Source organism: Pelecanus crispus, chromosome 1, assembly GCF_030463565.1.
Source record: "Pelecanus crispus isolate bPelCri1 chromosome 1, bPelCri1.pri, whole genome shotgun sequence".
Lineage (NCBI taxonomy): Eukaryota > Metazoa > Chordata > Aves > Pelecaniformes > Pelecanidae > Pelecanus > Pelecanus crispus.
This window is the reverse complement of record NC_134643.1, coordinates 179,500,473-179,526,006: the sequence shown is the minus strand read 5'-3', so window position 1 is coordinate 179,526,006 and position 25,534 is coordinate 179,500,473. Positions and strand designations below refer to the sequence as shown.

At 45.5% G+C, this 25,534-nt stretch overlaps 2 protein-coding genes across 2 annotated transcripts; one reads left to right on the top strand and one right to left on the bottom strand.

Annotated features, from left to right (window-relative positions):
- Window positions 1-1,169: 1,169 nt before the first annotated feature.
- Window positions 1,170-6,556, bottom strand: LOC104026189 (glutamine amidotransferase-like class 1 domain-containing protein 3, mitochondrial). Its single transcript, XM_075719823.1, has 4 exons — window positions 6,449-6,556; window positions 4,907-5,078; window positions 2,798-3,002; window positions 1,170-1,458 (listed from the first exon to the last, which is right to left on the bottom strand). Exons 1-4 carry the CDS (start codon window positions 6,554-6,556, stop codon window positions 1,266-1,268), a joined length of 678 nt encoding a protein of 225 aa, XP_075575938.1. The 3' UTR covers window positions 1,170-1,265.
- A 7,452-nt stretch (window positions 6,557-14,008) lies between these two features.
- On the top strand, window positions 14,009-22,112 carry CLN5 (CLN5 lysosomal BMP synthase). The gene is made up of 4 exons (XM_075722321.1): window positions 14,009-14,139; window positions 16,051-16,216; window positions 17,393-17,618; window positions 20,865-22,112. Exons 1-4 carry the CDS (start codon window positions 14,009-14,011, stop codon window positions 21,374-21,376), a joined length of 1,035 nt encoding a protein of 344 aa, XP_075578436.1. The 3' UTR covers window positions 21,377-22,112.
- The last annotated feature ends 3,422 nt before the right edge of the window (window positions 22,113-25,534 follow it).

Here is a 25,534-nt window from a genome sequence, read left to right as displayed (position 1 = left end):
GCACTAAACTATGTATGCAAAAAAATCACAAAATAAAGCTAATTCATTTTACTAAATAAACCTCAAATTGTTTCATTTATTAGAGCAAAACTTGTGTATTTCCCACATACAATGTATTCATCTGTACATCAGCCTCTGACTCTTGGTTTATCTAGGGGGCTCTGCAAAAATTTCAGAAGTCCATTAGTTATCCTTGTGTTGTGGTTTAACCCCAGTTGGCAATGAAGCACCGCACAGCTGCTCACCTACCCTCCCTCCTAGGTGGGATGGGGAAAGAATTGGAAGGACAAAAGCAAGAAAACTTGTGGGTTGAGACAAGAACAGCTTAATAATTAAAATAATAATAATAATAGTAATGAAAAGGAGAACAAGAAGAGAAACAAAACCCAAGAAAAAAAAAGTGATGCAACTGCTCACCACCTGACTGACACCCAGCCAGTCCCCGAACAGCGATCACTGCTCCCCAGCCAACCCCCCCCATTGTATATACTGAGCATGACGCCATATGGTATGGAATAGCCCTTTGGTCAGTTTGGGTCAGCTGTCCTGGCTGTGCCCTCTCCCAGCTTCTTGTGCACCTGGCAGAGCATGGGAAGCTGAAAAGTCCCTGACTAGCATAAGCAGTACTTAGCAACAACTAAAACATCAGTGTGTTATCAGCATTATCCTCATACTAAATCCAAAACACAGCACTATGCCAGCTACTAGGAAGAATACTAACTCTATCCGAGCCAAAACCAGGACAACTTGCTTAAATGCTTGCAAGGGAAGAAAAAAAAAAAAACCAACCAGCCACATTATTTTCTTTTTCCCTTCTGATCAGAAAGTAGAATTTAATTACTTTCCTATACTGAAGGTATACAGACTCATTTACAGGTATTTCATCTGTAATTATAGCTGGGTAACACCAAATGTGAATTACTGATAATCATTAGTGATGTGATAAAACCCCACTGGACAAGGAGGGTTCCTACATTATCTTATCAAGACTGAATACATTCAGATTCATGAGGAAAAAAAGGGCACACCCCCCTCCCTAACCTTCAATACATGCTTTCTATTTTAAAAGAGAAATAAATAGGATAAACCTAGCAATAACCATATGATGTATTACAGATTATAAAAACAAACAAACAAACAAACAAAAAACCAAACCAAGAACCGTGAAGTTTAATAGTTGCATTATTTTATTAATACAATCAAAGGAAGCTAAATGCTTATGCTTAGCTAAATTGATTTCCTTTCAGAAGTCTGTACGTTTCCAGTCAGGCAAGTTTCAGGACTTCTTGTACCATTGTTCCAATTCCATCAAAGATTTCATGCAAAGGAGCCTTGCACATGAAAGCACAGGTAGTAACTATTTTATTGGCTTTATCCACATGGGATTCATTTACATTTTTGCAAACATGCTTACATCCAAGCTCTGCTATAGCAGATGCCGTTTCAGCATCAGGAAATCTGTAAATAAAAAGACTGTAATTAACATAAAGAGATGGTACAGCCATAAAGTTCTGCCAACATAATTTGAATGAGAGAACTATAAGAATATTTAAGTGACTCTTTAGCTGATGATGACAAGGGAGTCAAACAGACTGCCACTGTCAGGTTCTCCCATCCCCTATGGACACAAGTGATCTGGTATCTTTGAAAACAAGGTGGGAAATGCAGAGCCACAGAATGTCAGAAGGTACAATTCTGATTTTTACAATCTTTCAATAAGTTTACAAGGCGATACCAAGTGCAGCCATAACTGATCCTCCAAAGTTTGAGAGATGCCAACTGAACTTGCAGACACGTTAGACCTTTTCCAACACCTCCACATAAGGTCTTCCACTGGGATTCTGCAGAGATTTTTTTTTTCCCTGAGGATAAAGCAGGAACAGGGGGGTGGAGGCAATCCCTCACTACCACTGCTGGTATGAAATTCCATTCAGAAATTTTATCAGGTTGATAATCCTTGAAGCAGCACTGACTTCTGCCAGACCCTATCCTCATCTGTCCCCCCTAAACTGGCCCCAAACCATCATCACCAGAAAAAGTTTATTAAAAATCTCTGAACGGACAAAACCCCACAGATGCAATTTAAATGGCCACTCAAATTACCACAGGGTACCAAATTTTGGAATGCCAGCTGGCCAGATGCCTATTGTTCATTTGCACATTTGCAACATGAATCACGGCCTTCAGAGGCATTGGGTAAGCAAATTCTGTATCTCACTTAATATGAGCTAAAATCTATCACTCAATTACCATGAATGTAACATGAAAAGTAACTTGATATCCTTGGTCACCTGTGTGTTTGCAGAGGTAGGATTCTGTAAAAGTCTCTTTGTTCTGTCACTTTTAGGACCAAAGGATGCTACATCCAGTGGCTCATTAGCACCCACACAGCACAATAAAGCCAGTGCAGGAACCTACGTTACCTTGGGTGGCTCACAGAGTGACAGCTTAGGCAAGAGATAAGGCTACCTAGAGTTTTCATGCTATTAATTGTAATGTGTCTGTGGATGTTGATATCATAGGACGTATCGCAGACCAGGGTATTTCTGAATTTAGGGGTAAATTGTTCCAACATTGTAGCACACAAATCACCTGACCTCACAGATTTGGTCTGTCTGCCCTGAGAGTTCCACACCTACTATTACTGTGCAAGAGAAAATTTGAAATAAGTGAAAAATGTCACTAATAAGTCACCAAAAGATTACTGGCACCAGAGGTCTCAGACTTTTGCACACAAAACTGTCCATTTACTAATCCTAATTCCTATGTAAATTATCTCCATCCATTTCCTTCTTACCTTCCATCTACATTTTTATCTTGGCCGACCGTGACCTCACAACCAGGAAAGACTTTAGCTGCCAGGACTGGCGATATACAGCACAAACCAATGGGCTTCTTAGCACTGTGGAAAGCTTGGAGTGTGGAGCTCACGTGCTCATGGACAGTACAGTTCTTGCCATCTACAGCCCAGGAACACAGGTTTTTTGCTACACCAAAGCCACCTAAAAAACGCCCCCAAAAACAAAAGCTCAAATGTAAGACACCGGTAAAAGCCGTTCAATTCAATACCAGAAAGTAGTTCTCCTTTTTTACAATATAATCATGGCATACATAGGACTGTTAAGTTACTATACTGAAAGCTGTCAGCACATGAAACGTGATGGGTTTATAATGTTAAAAGTTCAACTGCAGATCTTTTTATACCACGTGTTACGTAGGCCAGAAAGCTTAATCTTGCTTCAATGAGTAACAAACAGAGAAACAGGAACCGTCACATACATTTGCTAGTGACTGGAAAAGCTGCACGATCTCATGTGCACCCCTTGACAAGCAAGAGAGGGATTAGAAGAAAGGCCACCGATAGTTAAAAGTAGAGGGTGCAGTTCACGAGAGTAATGCCAACAGCAGTTTGACCCTCTACAGTCATCTCACTCTCAAGTTTTAGTTCAATACTTAAACAACTGCAGGAGAGCTTTTTCCCCACCTAGTATTCTTTTCAGACTTTTAAAAGAAACCCAAACTAACACAATAAAAACAAAATGGATATTACATAAAAAGGAATTGATAAAATATGATATTCCGAGACATATCACTTACGAATTATAACATAATTTCCTATTAAAAATAATGCTGAATTTGTCTTTCTAGAAATTAGTTATAACAATCCTTTACTTGCATTTAATCTTCCTTTAATTGCACAAGCAGAATATATTTTACAGCACCTTCATTTGCTGGATTTATAACCATCGGGATAATCAAAGAAAGAAGGTTATTAGTAAATGTAACCATCCATTATATTTGATTCCTTATGGAATATACACAGCATCAACTTTTCTACGATAAACAAACAGAAATTTCCACAAGTATTTCAATGGACAACATTGAGACGCTTTGCATTTTTAATACTTTTCCTTTCATTCTTTGCTCACTTTCGAGTGTTCTGGAATCTCTGAGGTAAGATTTTAATTTTCAAACTTAATAGGGTTTATTTCCCTCTAATAGTTATTACAGCAACCCCCCTGAGCCTGGGTTATAACAGCATGAAATTAACATGGAAAATATTTGCTAGCTTCTACTCCCTGATCAGCCCTGATGTCACCCACTCCTTTTAGTGCTGCAAGTATGTTCCTCTGCGTTATCTACACGCTCCCTCTGCTGGCCTTACAACAGAAGACACTGTAATAACTTGGAAAAATAATGCTTAGGCACAATCGTGAGGGCAATATTTAACAGTACTATGAATATTCTGGAAAATGATCTTCAGCAAGTCATAATTTCCTCGTGACATTTTGGTTTCTTCATTTCTAAAGTGATTACAATTACCTCCGTCTGAAAGGCAATTTTGCAGTCTATAAATAAAAAATTATCCATAAACATATTTAGTATAACTTGATCAGCAGCAGACCAGATACATAATTAAAACAAAATGTACTCTCATCTGACAGGGAATATAATCTACTTGGCAACCTACTATTCTGCCAACAATTTCAGAGGTCCTAAAAATAAGGCATTGCCACATAATGTCAAGTTCTGGCCTTACTTTTCTACTCTGGTCAGTCTTCTTGTCCCCAAGTAGGTACTTGAGTTTTCACAATCTTTAAAAAGAAGGAACAGTGCGATGTATGACTTAACACCAAAAGAACACTCTGGCATTTTAAATTAATGGACTATAAATTAATAAATAAACTGAGATGACTTGTTAGCCCATGAGAGCTTGCTAAAACATTTTCTCATCTTCAAAAGAAAGTAAGTAAAAAAGAAAAAAAAACACGTACCTCTCAAATTCAAGAGTATAATTTATTCTCTAAACAGATTTAAAAATAAAAAAGTAGTGGATGCAAAGCAGTTGTTTGCAACTGGAAAACCTTTTGTTTTGAAAAAACTATTTTCTTTTAAAAGCACTTACCAGGGAAAATGACTGCATCGAATTCACTAGCTTTCAGTTCAGCCAAATCCTGAATGTTTCCTCTTGCCAATCTGGCACTTTCAACTAACACATTTCTCTTCTCTTCTGTTGGGCTTCCTTTTAGGTGATTGACTACATCCCTTTGCTCAATATTGGGGGCAAATATCTTCACCTAGAATAGACAGACAAAGCAATTTTGTGAATGTAAACGGAACTCATACATATTGGTCACCATAAAGATCATCTAATGAAAACAGGTTTTGTTCCTTAAGTCTCTTATCCAAGAGAAGTGGATTCCACAGGATGGATCTATTGTATTAAACATCTAAAGTGACAGATGACATATTAGGATGGGTAAACCCGGTCATCCTCCCCATCCTATTCCTGCAGCTTTTTGACAGGAGTGCATTCTGATGCCAACATTAAGTTTACTGATTTTGCCAGGGCCTGCCTTCCCTCTGCGGATAACCCCAAGGACACAGGGCACCACAATTTATACCAGCAGCCTGACTGGACACACACCTGAGTCTGCAGAAAGGCTGCTCTTAACTGTTATGGGATCAGCGCTAGAAGAGTTCTAAAAATGAAGTTTAAAAGATAAAGATGCAAACTTCACAAGCATTTCCAGTGCAGACATTAGAGTTACTCGCTTTCCTGAAAGACTGGGAGCAGGAAGGAAAAAACAAAACACGGAAGAACGTACTTTGGTTAGGCACAAAAGGGGAAAGCTGCATCAAAAACACAAAGTTCTGTGAAAGGTGTACGGCAGGGGCTGTTTCCACACATCTGTTTTGATGTTTGCTTTGCAGCCATCTCGGCGCTCGCCGCTTCAGTTTAATTTTAGGGAGGGCAATTTCGCGCTAAATCTGGGGGTGCTGCTGTTACCGCCAGACAGCGGAGCGTGGCCGCACGCCGACGGAAAGCCACCACCTTCCGCCATCCCAAGCCACAGGCAGGCCCAAAGCCCACCACCACATCCTGCTACGGGGCTCCCCGATGACGCCCGGTTCCCCCAAAAAAGCCCAGAAAGAAGCTAGCGGAAAACAAGCGGGTGAAGCCGAGCGCCTGACTTCTGCCAAAAGCGATGGGGAAGCAGGTGAAGAATTTTAACCGGGCCCCATCTTCACCTCGGATGGAGGAGCGGGGCAAGGTCTCCGGCCGCTCCTCACTGCCGGGGCCAGCCGCCTGCATGCGACCGCCGCTCCTGCCGGGGGGACGTTCGGGTCTTTGGGGAGGGGGGTGAATAAAGAACAGGGAGGAGGCAAGACAAGGAGAGAGATGATGGCTGAACTGGCTTTGCGGCGTGCAGCGGCGGGGAAAAGGCCATCCTGAAGCGGGAGGGGCTCCGATCCCACAAGCAGCGGGAGCCACAGGGCGGCCTGCCCCCGGGCCCCGGCACAAGGCGGGGGTCCCTCGGCTGCTGAGGGGCGCGGAGAGTCGGGGGGGGACACACCTCCGCCCACCCGGGAACATCTCACACGCACCCCGGGGGGTGCCGGAGAGCGGGGCTGCCGGAGAGCGGGGCCCCGCCGCCCCCCCTACCTCCGCGCCGCCGCGGCTGAGGTGCACCAGAGCCGCCGAGGCTTCGTGAATCTCGCTGCCGTCGAAGACGCCGCAGCCGGCGAGCACCAGGGCCACCCGCTTGCCCATGGCGGCCGAGCGCCCGCCCCTCAGGCCCGGGCAGAGGCTGCTCAGGCCGGAGAACGGGCGCCTGGCAGCACCCTCCCTCCTCCCTCCTCCTCCTGCTGCTGCTGCTGCGCCTGCGCCGCTGCGTGACGGCTCGGCCTCCATCTTGCAGCTCCCCGCGGTCTCGCCGGTGGGCTCGTAGGTTTTGCGGCCCGGGGTCCCCCACAGCCGGCACCCCGGGTGCCCAGCCTGCCCCGGGGGTCTGGCACACCGTGCGTAATTCCTTGTTTTTCATTAGGCGCTCTCCCTCCTGCCTACAAAGCGTAGGTGGGGATGAGTGTTAAATGTCAGGGGGAAATTGGGGCAGGGGGAATCAGACGCTCCTCTAGCTTTAAACGAAGGGGGTTTGGCCGCGTTTTAAGTCTCATTTCTCTTCTGGCCTGTTTACCGCAGCAGAGGAGCTGCTGCTCGGGATCCTTGCAATTCTCTCACATACGTGCGTTCCTGTAGCTTGCCTGAAGGGTGAAGGGTCTGGAGCACAGGCCTTATGAGGAGCAGCTGAGGGAACTGGGGGTGTTTAGCCTGGAGAAGAGGAGGCTGAGGGGAGACCTTATCGCTCTCTACAACTCCCTGAAAGGAGGTTGTAGTGAGGTGGGTGTTGGTCTCTTCTCTCAAGTAGTTAGTGATAGGACAAGAGGAAATGGGCTCAAGCTGCCTCAGGGGAGGTTTAGATTGGATATTAGGAAAAATTTTTTCACAGAAAGGGTGGTCAAGCATTGGAACAGGCTGCCCAGAGAGGTGGTGGAGTCACTATCCCTGGAAGCGTTCAAAAAATGGGTAGATGTGGCACTCTGGGACATGGTTTAGTGGGCATGGTGGTGCTGGGTTGATGGTTGGACTGATGATCTTAGAGGTCCTTTCCAACCTTAATGATTCCTAGTTTTCACTTTCATTAAAAATAATCCAGCCACCAAGCCAGGAAACATGAAATTGCTACTCTACCCTTAATTGGTTTAGTGGTGGACTTGATAATGTTAGGTTAATGGTTGGACTGGATGATCTTAAAGGTCTTTTCCAACCTAAATGATTCAATGATTCTATGAAAGTTGCTCTGCTGCCAGTAGGACCTTGCAAAGGCTCAGCGGTGTACATGTGAGGTTTGTTTTTTTGTTTTACACACGTGTCTATAATGGTGTAATGAATAGGCTGCTTTGAAAGCCCAAAACAGTGGAATTTGGGTAGAGGCCAGCGCTAGTGCTGGGTCCCAATGCTGTTTGTTTCAGTGATACTCGTAGACCCACGTAGCCCTTTTGGCTCCCTTAACCTTGTATTGTGCTCTAGGGAGTGGCTCCATTTTACCAGGAAAACCAAAGAGTTTCTTTGGAAAACCAAACCTACCTACTCCCAGTTGAGTCATGATGGCATCGCCCTAGGGAACCAAAGGGTTTCCTTGGGCCAAGGCAGAAGTTCATCTCTAGTCTCCTTATAACAGCGCACACAAATGCTACATTGGAGACCAGATGTACTTAATTTTAGCAAGGTCTCTTAGCTCTTTAGTCCTTCATTTTTCATCAGCTGCTTCTCTTATAATAATAATAAACTTGGGCTTAATAATGAAAATCTACACTTTCACTGGACTAGAGTGATGAAAGGGTGGATTCTGGCAAAAAATGAGAGTCTTCCAGAAATTTGGGAGTATGGGAGTTCTGCAGGGGACACAACAGTGCCATAGGCTGGGAAGAGCAAAAATGGCATATGAAAGCAAAGTCTCTTTCTGTAGAAAAATGTATTCAGCAGTGTCCTGCGAGGTCAGGAGTCTATGCGGGATGGTGGATAGGGAGATTCTTGAACAGGGAAGGGCCAAGACAGAGAAACTCCCTGCATAACAGCAGATTGCTCTCTGCTGGGCAACGCTTTGCTCCAAATAAATGCAGGGCTATAGCTTTACCTTCACCACAGCCCACGCTCTGCCACTCAGGATTGAGCAGGACTACAGTGCAGCTCCAGCTCGGAAAGCCCTCGATTGCCTGACCACCTACTCCACAACCGTAGGCTGGAAGATCCCTCTCAGCTCAAAACACTTGTGGAGTTAGAGCTCTGTACAGCACCAAACCCTCACCTTACTCTCCAGGCTGAGTAGGACCCCAGGGAAATTCCAGTGGAGCCATCTCCACCCAGAGAAATACAAAGTATGTTTGGTGAGAGTCGAGTGGCAGTTCAGCATGCTTACTGGCACGGGACTCCATGGGCTCAGCTGCAGGAGAGCTGCAAGGTTGGTTAGGTTTGGGGATAGGGGAACTGAGAGTCTCCAGAGCTGGAATCCTCCTGGCGTCCTCCTCACGCCTGAGAGCTAGGAAGAGGCTGCTGTCTGGACGGAGTTTAAGTTCAATGCATGTTTGGAGATATGAGCAGATTCTCAAACTCTCCTGTGTGTTAGGGACAGGGTTAACGTTGGAGCTAATGAACTGAGTACCTTCAGAGCTGGAATTCCGGGCTCCTTTCTGTCCTGACTTACTGACTAGTCTTCCTGGATGGACCCTGGACCTGAATTTCAGTAGCCTCATCTCCAGTCTTGTTTCTGGCCATCTCTTGGGTGGACCTCAGACTCAGATTATAGGTAGCCCTTTTTCCTGGATGGATCTTGGACCTGATTAGGATGTGATGTTCCCATCCCACTCGGGTCCCCCCATGTCATGTCCCTGTGCCAGCTCCATAACTGCCCTGGCTCTGTGCCATGGTCTAGCTCCAACTTGCTGATGCCATGTCCCGGTCCCGGCTCCGTGACCTTGTCATGGCCCTCTGAGTCTGACTTAGGTCCATGTTTTCAATCCGGCTCATGACATGTCCCTGCCCTGGCTCTACATCACCCTGAAACAGCACATGATGACTCTTCTCCAGCCTGAGCCCACAGCAGCAAATAGCAACAAAAGCACTTCACAAAACAGTAACACCTCTGGAGCCAGATCTTTGTGAGGTGTGAGGACTCACCTTGATGGGAGGAGAAGCTGCTGTCAGGGCCCTGATTGCATCAATAGCCCTTAATTACCTTGGCCAGCCTCAGCTGGGGCCTCCACACATCTGGCCACTGACCCATGGGCTCCATGTAAATGTAGGCCTGGACATCCAGACATGACCTGAGCTATGCTGTAGGTGTGCATGTCCAGTCCTGTCTCCTGTTGTCCTGACATATAGGCTGGTCTTCCTGCACAGACTGTGAACCTACAGGTAGCCTCATCTTCAGTCCTGCCTCCTGGAGGGACCTTGGACACATGTAGGTAGTCCTATCTCTTGGCTGGACCCTGGGCTTGAGTCTACCTTTCTGTGTCTGGGGCTGTTGGTGGATCCAGCCACTATTACATACCTGTTCCCATTCAGAAACCTCAGGACTGCACCGTGGTCATTGAGGTCACTGCCCTTGCCTGCGCCATGGTCACCTCTGCGCCATGGTCACCTCTGTGCCTGGCTCGTCCTCCTGTGCAAAGCAGCCCTACTCCCGCTGCTCCCTGACGCCCCTAGAGCTAGCATAAATGACAAAAGGTGTTACCTGACTTCAGATGAACATATATTTGAAGTGGAGAAGAGGATTCACTGCTCTGCTATGTGGCAGCATCAGAGTTAGGGTGCCAGGGCACAGCAAGAGCCGAGCATGGTAACAGGGCAAGTGGAGGCAGGCGCCTCGCCAGCCTGGCCCGGTGCCACGCAAGGCGAGCAGGGCGGCTCTAGTGATAGCATAGAATCATAGAATCATAGAATCGTTTAGGTTGGAAAAGACCTTTAAGATCATCCAGTCCAACCATTAAAGCAGTGAGGTTTCAACAGGAGTCTGATCACTAGGCAAGTCTATGGTGATGAGGCAGATCCAAGGTCAAGCTGGGGAGAGAGATGCATGGGCCGGGGTCTGCATCAACGGGGTACAGGGCTGGGCGCAGGCGTGGCTGCAGGGTAGCTCAAGTGAGAGGCAAGCTCCGGAGGAAAGGAGCAGGGAGCCCTGCCTGCGGTGTCTCAGCAGAGCTGTTTGGGAGAGCCTAGGCAGGAGCAGTTTCTGGCTTTCTTCACAACAGTTTTTATGAGACCTTGAGCAACCAGCTGCACAAGCTGAAGGAGACAGCACGCCCTGGGCCTGGACGTACCGTGCCCTTCAGTACCTCAGTACTCACTGATTTACACCTCTGTCCTGGAACCCAACCCTTTTCCGACTGCTCAGGATTTGAGAAATATGTTTTCTCTAGTGGAAATCCTGCTCTGAAGGGCCTTAGTTACCTAACAACAGATTCTCAGATTAGCTTAAATTTGACGTGGATAGCTCTTTGTATTTCACAGGCTGCATCCAGTTGACTCATCAATTCACTTATCCCTACCCTGCAGCAGATTCCAGAGAGTCCCTCTCAGCTCAAAACTCATGATGAACTTCATCTGCATCCTTATCCCAGCTCTCATCCTATCTCTCAGGCTTCAGCAGAGCTCCCCTGGAATTCCAGCTTGGAAATAAATCACTTCCCTCACCTGCCCCCTAAGCTGCCAGAGAAAGCAGGGGTTGCCCCGCAGTCCCAAATGCTCATTGAACTGCACGTCTGTCCTGAGCACAGCCCTCATCCAACTCTCAGAGTTGAGGAGGACCCGAGGGGACTGCCTTACGCAGTCACAAAGCCCAGCCATTCTCCTTTCCCATAGAAAATGATGCGGCTTTCTGCCACCTCAACAGTTCAGGTTGCATCTCAGGCTACATAGCAGAGTATAGGTGCAGAGGAGTCCTGTATCTGGCTCCTTTTCTCAAGATTTCTTTCATACCTCTCAAAGGTGGGGAGGGTGGACCTCAGACTGATGAACTTCTGTCTTTCAGACTAGCTTCAGTATGACTTCAGGTCATGTTTGTATTTCTCAGTTTGCATCCAGCTGACCCAACAGCTAACATATGCCAGTGTGAGTATAAAAAAAACCCTTTGAGCAGAAAAACTGCTAGCTGCGTAGTTTTGTCTACTGCGATCCATATATAGAACCATAATGTTCTTACTGAATGGCATATTGCCAGCATATAGGCTGGCAGATGTGCAGCTGAGGGTGTAAGCACCATCCAGAGAAGCCCATTTTTGTGAGACAGGAGCTGTTACTTCAGGTTCAACAGCTTCTTTGCTGTGACTCTTACAGTGTGATGACTCATGTAGATGTTCAAAACCACAACTTTTGGCTGCAGCACCAGGGTTTGTTTTCCCCTTTCTCCTCTGCTCCTTCCATCCTGGCGCTTTCAAGGGCAGAGATGGAGAGGGTACTGTTTTATAATGGGAAATCACCAAGAGTCATCTTCGTTGTTTCAGGAGAATGTTCAGTTTTCACTAATCAAAAGAAAATACTCTGGGAAATGAGAAAAAATTTAGGAATCCTGTCAACTCCAGAAGTCGATCTTTGTAGCCAGTCTCAATCTTTCCTCTAAGCCTGCTAGTGGACAAAGATGCAGATCAGCTCTGTGAGTTTATGAAGGGCACTTTGACATGTTTCTGGATAATAAACGAGACAGCTGCTGACTCAGAAGTTGCTGACATATGAGCTTTTTAGCTTAAGTATATTTATTCACAAATTTATTAGTCGTTTATTTTCTGTGTTAAAATATGGCTCACGACAGAACTTAGGTTGTACGAGAAGAAAAAACAGTACTGTGCTGCAAAAGTTTCCTACAGGATGCAAAGAAGTGAGATACAAAAATGCTACTAAAATGAGAAAAAAATCAATAGCTTTGCCGTCTTAGTCATTTGCCTCGACACCTTCAGCAACCACAGCAGTGCCTGAATGGAGACTTAATAGGCCAAACTGCAAACAAGCATACGCTGAGCCAGGACTAAGAACCAGTTCATACTGTATTTCTAGTTTGGCTAACGAGCATTTGCGGCACCTTCATTATGTCATTCCACTTCCCTGCATCCTGGTTTCATAGAAGGGATAAATTATGCTTCCCTTACTTCATAAAGCACTTCCAGAGTTACACATAGTCTCTAAAACTAGGAATTATGGCTATATTCCACACAAACATATACCTTTTTGAACAGATGAAAGAGCTGGCATCTTGTACTACACTCAAGCTAGGAAACACATACGAGTAATAGCACATTTTGTTTCATAAAGAACAACAACAGAGCCTTACTTTAAAGCAGACACAAATAACATGCATGAAATTAAAATGAAATATGGAAATATAGGTTATGTATAGATTATGTGTACATGCATGAAATTAATGTATAGTGCTGAGTGGCATGGATTTTAAAGACAAGCAGTATAGAATGAGGCAGCAATGAAGTGAGATACAGAAGTGTTGCTGAAATTAAAGATTTTAATAGCTGTGCCGTCTTACGATTTTCTGAACACCTTTAGTACCTCCAACATTACCGAAAGTGATATTCAGCAGCCTATCCTGCATTTTTATGTAGGATGCAGTGTTTTCCACCTCCAATTTTGTCTGCATATAGCCTAGCATAGTGCTGACTAGAGAACTGGTTGTTCTTTAGGGGCTCATATGCAATGAGCAGGGATCTCTCTCTGGCTCCCGATGGTGAAAAGTCCACAGCACAGTTATTATTTACCCAGTGATTAGCACACACCAGCGCTTTCACTGCTGATGCCAACTACCAAACTTAGCCTCCTGGACTCTGGTGCCAGCATAGCCGGTTTTGAACTCTGCAGAGCTGGAAAAAGCTGTGCTTACTGCAGGGATGCTGCTGGCAAACCTGTCCTCGCTGTTTCGCTTAGCTGGAGTTCATGTTACAGATGCGTTTCGCTGTTGTTGTAAAAACGAGAGAATAAACTGCTATATAATCCCCATGATGTAAGTTGTTACAACCTGAATAAGTGTTCTGAAACAGGTGATGGGCATATGAACTTTGCTTGAAGCCCTGAAAGGCTTCAGACCAGACTTCTGGGCAGCCAGACGGGCTTGGGGCTACGCGGTTTATCCCAGCGAAAGCCCTTCTGCCATTTGGTGAGGCCTCACCTCATCGTGCCGGGTGCAGGCCCAGAGGTGGATTCTGGCTGTATGGATGGGCGTTTGATGCGTGTTTTAAATCGGCTCCAAAGCCGTGCTTGGAGCAGCAAAATACTTTAGCTAACTTACAAGAACGCATCGTTGCCTGGGTCTCCAGAAAACTGGAATCGTAGTGCAGCCAAGTGACGTTTCTGAGGGATGGTTCAGCACACGCTTGGTTTTTCTCCAGAGGGGGAAAAAAACCCTCAACCTGCGTTTGGGCGGGACGCTGCGCCTAGCGCCGTGTCCCCCCCCCCCCCTTCCTCCTTCTTCTCCTCCTCCTCCTCCTCCTCCTCCTCCCCGCCTCCCGCCCGGCCCCTCCGCGGGCACCGCCGGCCGCCCCGGGCCCCGTGGGCGGGCGCGGAGGCGGCTCCGTCCCGCCCAGCCTCCCTCAGCCCCGCCGCTTCCCCGGCCCGCCCGCCCGCCCGCGGCAGCGGGGCCCGGCTCGCAGCACCGCAGGCCGCGCCGCCATGGGCGCCGGCCGCCATTACAGGCGCCTCCTCCTGCTGCTGCTGCTGGCGGCGGCGGCGTGGGGGCCGTGCTCCCCGGGGCCGCCCCGCTCCCCGCGGCCGCCCCGCTCCCGGTGGCCGGTGCCGTACAGGTGAGTGAGGCGGGGAGGGGGCCCGGCGGCCGGCGCCGGGGAGGAGCACGTCCCCCAGGCTGCCCGGCACCGCCGGCCCGGCTGCCCGCGCCTCACCGCCCGCCGCCGCCTCCTCCTCCTCCTCCTCCTCCTCCTCCCCTCCAAGGCCCGTCAGCTTTCCGTTTGTTTTGTTCGTTGAGTTGTTAGACCGAAACGCCCGTGAACAGCCTCTCCTTTGTAATCACGGGGGTTTTTTGTTCGGTGTCTTTAGCTCACAAGTGTGAGGGGATGGGTGTCCCCTCCCTGGCCTAGAGCTGCGCTCCTGCGATGTCCGCACCGGGATTGCTGCCCTGGGAATGACTACCCTTGCTGTAAAGATGCTCCTTTAACTCCTGTTTGTAGCAAAAAGTGGCGATGAGGAAGTCGGGCAACGATGTATTTTATTTTTCACATGTAACTTTACGTCATGCTTCTGATGACGATAAACGAAGTGGTTCGAAATCCTGTTCGCTGCTCCAGAGCTGGCTTAGCTCCCGAAGAAGGCCCGGCGCTGTTGGGGACAGCGGAATGCTGCATTTATCGATTTAACTGCTATCTAACGCACGCCTAAAGTTTCAAAAGCCTGTTGCGTAGTTCCTAATAGTTAAATTTGTATCGCGTGATGCCTAAAGGAGCCGATCTTGCTGTCACGAGTCGTTGGGGTTTTCCAGCAAGTTCACTAGTTGCAAGGCTGGGTGGGTCTCGGGATGGTCAAAATCAAGAGTACAAGCCTGCCAGTGTGAGACACTTAGCCAAGTGGTATTTTAAAGTTTCTTAACATGCTTGTTGCCATCTTGTCACATGTAGGGTGCAGTGGGAGGGGAAATTTAAGGTGTGCAATTTAGAAACAGGACTTAAATGTGTGGCTGGCGTCTTTTGTTTTCAAACTGTGTGTTCTTTTTCCAGCCATACTCTTTTTTCTTTTTTCTTTTTTTTTTTTTTTTTTTTTCCTCCCCCCTGGTCAAAATAAAGGCAGACATGCTGAAATACCCAGCAAGCTTGGAGAAGGAAGTCAACAGGGAAAACCAGTGGTGTCTCAGCAGGGCTACTGGCCTTACGATGGCTCGGGAAATCCCATGTCCTTGAGTCGTCTCATGGCTGGGGTATTTGTGCCATTCAGTAGCCCTGGGCAACTGAGTGTGTTAGACTCTCAGGCTGTGCTCTGGGCAAGCTGTGTACGCCAGTCTGTCTTGGTAACAGGAATATAGGAACCTTGTTTTAAGTGAAATACAGTGAGTGAATTTGAAGGAAATTGGGAAAGGAAGACTTGTCTGAAAGTTTTTTTTTTTGCTGTTTGTATATAGTGTGGTACGTAAGCAGATTTGGTCTTCAGTTTTTGAGGTTTAATAGGAATAATGAATGGAAACAGTGATCGTAAGTTCTTAGGCCTCTTTGTCTAAATTATCATAGAGAAATAGAATATTTCTTTCTGATATTGGCAATACTCTAGAGTAAAAATAGCTCCATCTGGGGAGCTATTATTATAGAATAGTTTCCCAGAGCAAACTGGTCAATCCCTGTGTAGACAAATTGTTAGGAGAACATTTTTGAGGCAGATCTCAAACCATCCTGTACTTGGCATCTACGTGTCTCTGATTTTGTGAGAAGTCACCCTTTGTAACCTGCATCATGCCTACTCCTTAGCTGTCAGCACTGTGTACAACCTGAGTTGCAATCACAAATCTTAAGTCCTGTTTCTGCAGACGTACACCTCGGCAGCCTTACGAACCTGTGTACTCCCAGTGTTGTAGCGTCTGGATTAGAGAATCTGTCTTCAGGGGTGGCGGCGGCGGCACACTTGAGCTTTCCCACTTAAGCCCTTAGGAAGCCACGAGACAGTTGCTCCAGCTGTGAGGCTGTGCTTATTCTGTGTATTTCTCTTTCTCAACACAGGCGCTTTGATTACCGTCCAAAAACTGATCCTTACTGCCAAGCTCGTTACACTTTCTGTCCCACTGGCTCTGCCATTCCAGTTATGAAAGAAGAGGATGTCATTGAAGTGTATCGATTACAGGCTCCAGTATGGGAGTTCAAATATGGGGACCTACTAGGACATTTGGTAAGGCGATGTTTTTGTTTAACAAAGTTATAGTGACAAATTCAGCTGAATTCAACAGCAGGTGTCAAGAATGGGAGCTGTAAGGTTGGGATATGTTTGTATGGAAGAGTATTGGAGCGCACAAGCTAGGCTATCTATAGGAGAGATACCCAAAGAGCACTAAGTTTCAAAGAAAAGTTACAGAATTTAGCTCAGCTAAAGAAAAGAGCGTGACTGGAACTGTTGGTGGGTTTGAATGTGTTCCCCCACAGAGCTGCATATTGGGAGTGTTTTGTATACACACACCACTACATTTGGGGTGTCTTCGTTTTTTCTGTGCTAGCACTGCATCAGGAAAATACATTTATTTGTTCCCTTATGTCAGATGAAATGCTTGCTTAGTGTATTAACTTTTCTGTTGTTAAAAACATGTATTTGCATGAACATGGATATCTGTCAGGAGTGGACAGCTAGCTGGTCAGAACAATTGGTTGCTTTTACAGTCTTTCTTGGGTGTTATGATCAGTATTGAATTAAAGTCTCAGTTTATGGAGTCATGCAAATATGAAAGAATCTCAACTTTAGCGATATTTATAGCTATAGCAGTAGCATAATTAAGCTTCAAAGCATGATCCCTAATGAATAAAGAAATACTAGTGAACATGAAATAGCAACATCAAAACCAAGCACGCATAGTCAAAAATGGAAGTAGCTTCAAATATCATTATCTTAGTTGTTAAAGTCAGGTTGAATTTATGTATTTATTGTACAGGTTTTAAAATAAATACTTATCTTGTTCTGTTTGTGGCTTTCATTACAAAGACGTGGTTTTGGTAACTCGGTTCTGCTCTATTTCTTTGATACCCCTGTGAGATTAAGGATTCAAAAGTAAGCTTGCATTTTGATGATGAGCTCCCACTGAGTATCTGCCTCCAAATAACAGAATTTACAATGGATGGATAGACAAGCACTGAGACAGTGTGACTCTGTGATAAAAGTATGTGCGTGATACAATCTAGTATGTTGTGCATCGATGCTACTGAATCCAAGGTGTTACAGGAACCCTTTCCCCTCTTCTCACCCTGTTACACAAGAGCTCCCAAGCATCTTATCTTCTGTACAGGTCAAGCTGAAGTTGGTTTTATGTTAAAATTTTGGCTTTTGGGGCTTTTTTTTTTTTTTTTCCCTCTTTTCCAGAAAATTATGCATGATGCTGTGGGTTTCAAGAGCTCTCTAACGGGCAAAAACTACACAATGGAGTGGTATGAGCTCTTCCAGCTTGGGAACTGCACATTTCCACATCTCCGGCCTGGCATGGACGCACCGTTCTGGTGTAACCAGGGAGCTGCCTGCTTTTATGAAGGAATAGATGATGCACACTGGAAGGAAAATGGAACTTTAGTTCTCGTGACCACAATATCAGGTAGATTTCAGATGCTTTGGATGGTGCCGATATCATAAAGTATAGAGTCAGCCTTGTCTTCATGTAAAGCAGTATCTTTTAATTTACGGTTTGTAGGTTATTTGCAATGTTAGTCACTGATGCTAATTTCAAACTGAAATATTATCTTTGCGCTTTCTTTAATACAGAAAGCAATATGAGGCTGCTGCGTTTTGAACAGCGCACACTGAACAGTTGTTAAATGAGTCATTTGGTGTTGCTGTACAAAAACACTTGAGTCTCTTGAGTGTAAAAATAGCAAAACAGCTTATACAGAACCATTATGGACTCTTTTCACATGGCTGCACCAAAACAAAGCTTTCTATTGTGAGGGGGCAGATGACTGCTGAAATAGGAAAAAACGGTGAAAATGTGTACGTGACTGAGCAAACAAATAAGGTGTATTTAGAAATAGTCTCAAAAAGATAAAAAATATTAATCTCTATTTCCATCTCCCCCATTATGTGTCATAAAAACTGTGCAGATGTCCCCAGTAATAGGTCTCTGTCATATGTCATAGAAGAAAACCAGGATTTATACCTCTAAATACATGGATGATCACCAGAATAGCTTCCTGGTATATACTGAACACTGAAATTCTAAAATAAAAATGGCACTTAAATAAATCTGTTTGACTACTGTTGTAATACAGTGAATGACTTACGAACAAAGTCCCCTGAGGGAGTTGCATTTTGTGTGACCAAAACCCACTTACCCTCTGAAGTGAGCATGGGATACAAAGCACAGTGGAGCGTTACATTACAGCTAGTGTGATGTGGTGCTTTGTGTTTACCCGCTTCCACCTTTAGCAGCTTTGCTGGACTCAGTCTCTAGGTAATCTATCCAGTGCTGCTAAGAAATTCTAGGCTGTTCTTTCAGCAATGAAGTAAGTGGAGCTGCTTTCCTGTGGGTTTCTAGCTCATGGTTGAAGTCTTTGATGCGTGATACGGTTGGATTCTTTTGTATGAATACCAAGTTAAATATTTTCATACGGTTGTGGAACTTGTAATGCTTCCTGCCTGTGTGGATTATTTGAAGCCTAAGAAAGGTGAGGTTACGCTGGTGCCTTGTGGAGGCATCATTACGGTCCTCCTTGTCTCCCTTGCTTCCTGTTTCCTTGAAACTTTTAGGAAGGTAGCATCTCTTCAGAGTTTTGAATTATGTGAATTTGACTAGGAATCTGAAAGTTACCAAGGAAGAGGGTGAATGGATGCAAGCACAGATGGACAGCATCATGAGCTGAACTCACTTCCTTCAGAGAGCAGGCAAAACACATCCCATTTCGTGGGAGAGAGCTTTAATGTATGAAACAGCTTTGCCCTTGCGGGATCCTATGGAGCTGTTTGTCAGCAGGGTCAGAGACCACATTGAAGCAATCTCATTTCTCTTTTAAAGCCCATCAGCCAGGTTAATGTTACTTAGGGGTGTGTTTCTTTTGTGGAAATAGGGCAGGAATATCCCAAGTCTGATTTTTTTTTTTTTTTTTTTTTACTGTCTAGGCATCTTCTAGCAGATTATCATGGACCCATGCATTAACCTGTAATATTTTTGTTTAATTTAAGACGTAAAGGCCAGAATTTCATATTAAGTCCATCTTGGTCTTGTTAGGAGAGACAAATCCTTTTCAATAACATGCCTTACAGAATACGCACTAGGAAGCTAATCTGGTAGGAATTAGAGAAGATAAAGGGGAGCTTCAAGCCTGTCTACGGTGTATAGTAAGTGCAGTTCTTGATACAGATTTAATGACTTGCTGTTTTATTAAACCAAGTCATGGGTAACTAAAAAAGAAAGTATCCAACACTTTGACTGAACAGAACAATTGTTAATGTTTACGGTGGAGCCCAAAAGCTTTTAAGTGGGGAGTGAAGAACAGTTACAATGGGGTAGCCTAGGAGGTGAATGTGCAGAGCTTTAGTTACTCTGAGGTAGTAGCTTGCACACGTGCCTCCCCTTAGGGTAAACGTGAGATGTGTTTACTCTGATGAAGAGTAGACCCAGCAGTCTGACCTTTGCAGCTTGTTTTGGAGGGAGATGTGTGGCATGCAGTGCTCTTCATTGGTCTTGATGATGCAACATTGCAGTGAATTCAGATTTAATGTGAGGGGCTGGTTGTTGTGCGCAGGGCGGTGTTCGTGACACAGTTCTGTCTGATGTCTGCCACCCCTGAACTGTGAGGCAACTGCTGCCAGTCTCTTGGCTTGCAACAGTTTTGCCTGTCTTTCAGCAGCGCCCAAGCAGAGTTACTGTACCCACAGCAGTGACACTTGCAGCTAAAGAGACATCATGGCTTGGAACACTGTCACAATTGCAAGCTGGCGTCTGGCAGTGTCTTCTGATGTATTGCACAAGAAGAATCTGCAAAATTTGGCCGTGCTATGAATGTGAGGTGCTAGACGGATCCGAGTCATAGACGGTTGTACCCTGTGCTGTGACTGAGGAAAGAGAGGGTGAGAAGGGCTAGGCTGAGGTGCAGTGCTAGGACTATGGGGAAAAAAAACCAAAAGAAGGAAGATTAGCCATGTGCTTCAGCTCTATTTTGGGGAGGCAGATGCATCACATGTAACCTGCTCCTGGAGAGATGAGCTGGGTTAAAGATGTCTTCCTCATTCCAAATTCCTCATTCACCAAAACACTCCAAACAAGTATTCTAACTGAAAAAAAAAAATCCACAAGGTCCTTAAGTTTACTGGTCTTCACACCCCACTCATATCGTTTGGCTTAGTTCAGCTTTGCTGGCTGAGGAGCTGCTAAAACAGCAGGGTGTCTCAGTCTAAGGTTACATAGACTTCTTTTGTGGAGAGACTTGAAAACTTCTGCCCTGAGTTGCTGAATTTAGTTAAAACTTGAGCAAGTGCAGAAACGCCTGTTGCACTGGTGAGCACTTTGCCAGCATCTCTTGCAGATTGTACTACCTACCTTGTTTGTCTACATGGATAAAACAAAATGCGAGGTGTCATGGTTCTCTGACGTTTGGATGTTCTGGCATAGTAATAGGAAGTGGGGCTGAAAAAAGAATTGCAGTTTAAATAACTTACATGTAAATATAGTTTGTTCAGTGGGGTATCGCTTCTCCCTCCAGCCAAAGCCTTGTATCTTCGTATGGCTAGGTAATGTTGTAGGTAAACTTTTGCAGGGAAGGGAGGTGAACCTTGGGATAGATGGAAAATATTTTGAGTCACGTATTTGTTACCCTGTGTCTGTCATGTTTATTTTAATCTTTTACAGGAACCATGTTTAATGAAATGGCGAAATGGGTAAAATATGACAATGAGACTGGCATTTACTATGAGACCTGGACAGTTCAAGCAAGTCCTGACAAACCATCAATAGTATGGTTTGACTCTTACGAATGCTCTAAATTTATACTGAGAATGTACCAGAAGCTAGCTGACTTAGGAGCCGTATTTAAGAAGATACAAACAAACTATACCAGCATAATTTTATTCAGTGGAGAACCTATTTATTTGGGAAATGAAACATCTATTTTTGGACCTCTAGGAAACAAGACATTGGCAGCAGCTATAAGAGACTTCTACTATCCATTCAAACCTCATCGGACAGTCGGAGAGTTTTTTGTGGATCTTTTAAAAATAATCGATCGTGTCATCTTGAATCATCAGTTTTACCTCTTCTACAACTTGGAATACTGGTTTTTACCTATGAAGTTCCCTTATCTCAAAATAATTTATGAAGAGGTCCCTTTACCTATTGGAAACAAAACACCCTTTGGTGCATAACTGTTTAGTGAAGAACCAAACTTGCCCTTATGCCAGAATATCCTTAAGGATTTTGGAGCGCTATAAAGTGCTGTTATGTTTCACTGCTAATTGTAAAAGTTGGGTTGGGAAGGCTTTGCTCGGCCACATGAAAGACTATGCCTTTTTTCTTATTACCTGCATAATACATTCATGAACGCATCTCTGACTTGGCCAGCTTCTGCCTAGCCGTGGACGCCTGCTGCCTGAAGGTAGGCTGATGTGGCTCCTCTTGGCTAAACTCTGCAGTGCCAGAGGGTGAACGGGAGGGTGGCAGCCCGCCTGCTCCGGTCTCAGGCGCTCTCCACATACATGGCCATGTGGTGACAGATAGCACCTGGCCACCAACAGAGATGGGACACAAGCATTACGGGGACCTTCTGGTCTGACCAACTCGGCTAATCCGTGTGTTGGAGCTAACAAACCTGAGTGCCTAGACGTGTCCAGTTCCCTCAACGTGTGCCTTTGATGGGTGTTTCTGTATTTCTTTGGTTTGTACAACTGGGACCTGTGAACTGTTCTCTGGCTCATGAAGTAGGTGTTCAGCAGTGAATCTGTTAGAGGATGGCACGGGTGGTATCTTGTCACCACTTTCCTTCCTTCACCTGCACCGTAAACACAATACAGATGGCTCTTCCTAAGTTTTGTGTGTGAGTTTTTGAGCACAGATACAAGGCAAACAGCCTGGTTTGATGTCAGCTTTGATGCATAACTGCAGTGTTCTAGCCATCTCCTGTCTTAAAGTCTACTTGAGGCTTCAATTAGGTCGGTTCCATAGAAGTCATGCTTATATTCCTTTTACAGTTCTTTAAAAAGCATGGAATCCTTAATATGAAAGTAGCAGTGGCAGTTTGTGGAGTGTCAAAGTCGCAGTTAAAAATCAGCACTTGTCATAGATTTGCCCGTAAAAAGCATTTGCAGCCTCTTACTGGCAGCGATGCTTGCAGCAGCGGTGCTGTGCCAGCTGCGGTGTCCTCGAGTCCTGTTGCAGGCTACGCCTAGAGCAGCTCGGCAGCTAGTTCCCTTTAAACCCAACTGACCAAAGCCAAGGGGACCCCGGGGAGGTGCCTACACACAAAAAAAATACACCTGCAGTAGCATAATCATCTCCGCTTGTGTTTTTTAAACTATTTGCAGAATGAATTGCACTCCTGCAGAGGTTATTACTGCATCATGGCTAAGCACTTAGTAACGCAGGAACCCCGCTCTGTGGTGTCATTTGGCTTGAGCCAAGTTAGTAGCCCGCTGCAGCCAAAGAGGGGAGTATACAGTGATTTGCTTCAAATCTTAAGAATGGCAGAAAATTAACCTTGTATTAAAAAGTCACTAAAATTAAGTACTTGAATTGCATTATCATGTAACGGGATGAGCATGAGAGCACCTCTGTTCTATAGGGGAAAGCCGCTGATTAGTTCCACTGTTATATGAAACTTCACCTTCTACCTCAACTCGAAAGACTTAACTGTTTGCAGCCGAAGTCACAAGCCCTTGCTTTAACCAGCTGAGCTTCAGACTCTTTAGATGACCCACCAAGAAGGTAATCCAGGGGTGCAGCAAGCCTGTCTGCAGAAGGTCCATTCTTGTTGATGCATGTTTTTATGACTTTGAAACCCTCAACATTGTTGAACCCATATTTATCTTCTTGGGAAAAAGCCCCAACCTCAAAACCAGTGTCCGAAGCTCTGAAGGAGAAACAGGATCATGGAACCGAGCCAGGAGAAGCCCCCAAAGCTTCTTCTCTAGCGTTTGCTAAAAAGCTTGTAGCATTGATGCAGCTAGGGCCAACTTTCAGAGCCTGGCAGCACTGTTCATTCACTGTATGGTACTTCCTTGGCTTCATATGGGACCTAGGGGGCCTTAGCGTTTTTCCCAAATAGGTGCAAGTATTTTGTGATGCATGGAAGAGCCTTATAGAACTGGAAGTGCCAAATCCTGAAATACACAGGTAACGGTAGCTGAATCGCACATGTCAAAGCTGCCTGTGCAGCTCCTGTCAATCAAAAAGAGAGGTGTTTGTGGACCAGTAACATCTAGAGAGATTATACACCACCTTGACACAGCTGACTGGTTGCAGAGGTAAAACCTTCCTGATTATTGAAGAACTTGATTAAAAAATAGTGGGTGTCTGTATGAAAGTAGTAATCACTTTCCATGTCCGCGGTCAAATGTAACTTAATGGTTCTATCAGTACAAGTTTATAATATCCTGGGCTTTTTGTACCTAAATAACAGCCCTTCTTATTTTTCCTATTTCATCTGTATAACCTGCTTAATTTAGCATGTTTTACTCTAATCCCAATACTCTGGACGGTACAGGGAGTTGCTTCAAGGGGAAACAGTTACATCCTAGCATGCGTTAGTTGAAAGTTAAAGGACAGTAAATTCCTGGCAACAAAAAAAGATAAAGACAACTGGAGAGTTATTTGTCAAGGCAGAAGCAGAAAGGGATTGAGACAGAATCTGTGCGTGTGTTCAGTCACAGGTCACACTGACAATCACTTGGCAATTCCTTTATGCAGCCATGTGAGCATGCACGTCTGTTTCACACTTTGGAAGAAAGAGGAACTCTATCCTCAGTTTAAAGGTATTTACTGATTATCAGCATAGGAGCTGCCCTTTTTTTGTTTGTTTGTTTTTTAAAAAAAACATACAGGAGTCCCTTCTGAGTCCGGTATTTATTCCTTCTGGGCACAAGTTTTGGGGGGAGAGAGAGGGAGAGGCCCTTGCTTTCTTTGCTTCCCTCAGTTTGGGAGCTTTTGTTCAGAACCTTAAAAGCCAACTGTTCAGACTGAATGCACAGCCAGGTGGAAATAAAGTCCACCAGCGCAAACTGCAATTCTGGAAGAGGTGCAGTTGTTGAAGTTGACTAATTATTGCACTGAAATAGTTTCTCTAGCGTTTAGTTGGAAGTTAATGAGTGCAGTGCTCTCTTATAGGCAGAATCCAGAATCCTTGAGTTAGGCCTATAGGGTTAGATCCAAAATAACACCGAGGTGATGCATAGGCTACTTCTGTGAAGTTTAGACAAGCCCAGAATAGATCCATAAAGATGACACTTTTGTCACTTAAAAAGTAAGCGTTTGTGATATCTAACAGCTTCCGTACACCTGCCGATCCTGTTGTTTGTGCCTGAACCCCCCCCTGTTTATCTCAGGCATTTGAGGTGGATGCCTTCCTGCTGCAAGTCACACGGGGGAGCAGAAATAACAGGCTCACACCTAACATCTCGCTGCAACCAGGTGGTGTTAGCGCTTGCCTGAGGGCAGGAACCAGGGGCTGTCCTAGCTGCCGGGCTCGAGGACAGGCGCCTGCTTTCTCTTTGACCTGTCTCCAGTGCCTCACGGAGTCACCACTCGTGCTTCAGATACGGGAGTTACCGGTCACTTCAGACTGTGCTTGGTTCTGCTCCCTGCTTTGGTGCGCGTTGCAGTTAAGGGTAAAAATACACGATCATAGAATGCTTTGGGTTGGAAGGGACCTTTAGAGGCCATCTAGCCCAGCCCCCCTGCAGTGAGCAGGGACAGCTTTAACCAGATCAGGTTGCTCAGAGCCCCGTCCAACCTCACCTTGAATGTTGCCAGGGATGGGGCCTCTACCACCTCTCTGGGCAACCTCTTCCAGTGCTTCACCACCCTCATTGTAAAAAATTTCTTTCTTATGTCTAGTCTAAATCTGTCCTCCTTTAGTTCAAAACCATTACCCCTTGTCCCATCACAACAGGCCTTGCTAAAAAGATTCTCCCCATCTTTCCTGTAGGCCCCCTTTAAGTATTGGAAGGCCGCAATAAGGTCTCCTCGCAGCCTTCTCCTCTCCAGGCTGAACAACCCCAACTCTCTCAGCCTGGCCTCGTAGGAGAGGTGCTCATTCTTTATCATTCTGTAATACAAAAATTTCCAAGTCTGCACAGAGGTCTTGTGCAAAGCTGCTTAATTTTCATGCCACTGAGCTGCTCGGGGCTGTAACCCACGCTTCACTCCAGGAGAGTTCTCAAGCCAGGCCGCTCCTGGCTTGTCATACACCAAGGTCAAATACAGCATGCCGCTCCCGTCCCCCAAAGGACCATGCAATGAAAACAGCCCGTGCAAACGCATTCTGCCTTCCCCCTCACAAACCCACTCCCAGATGTTCTGGATTAGGAGAG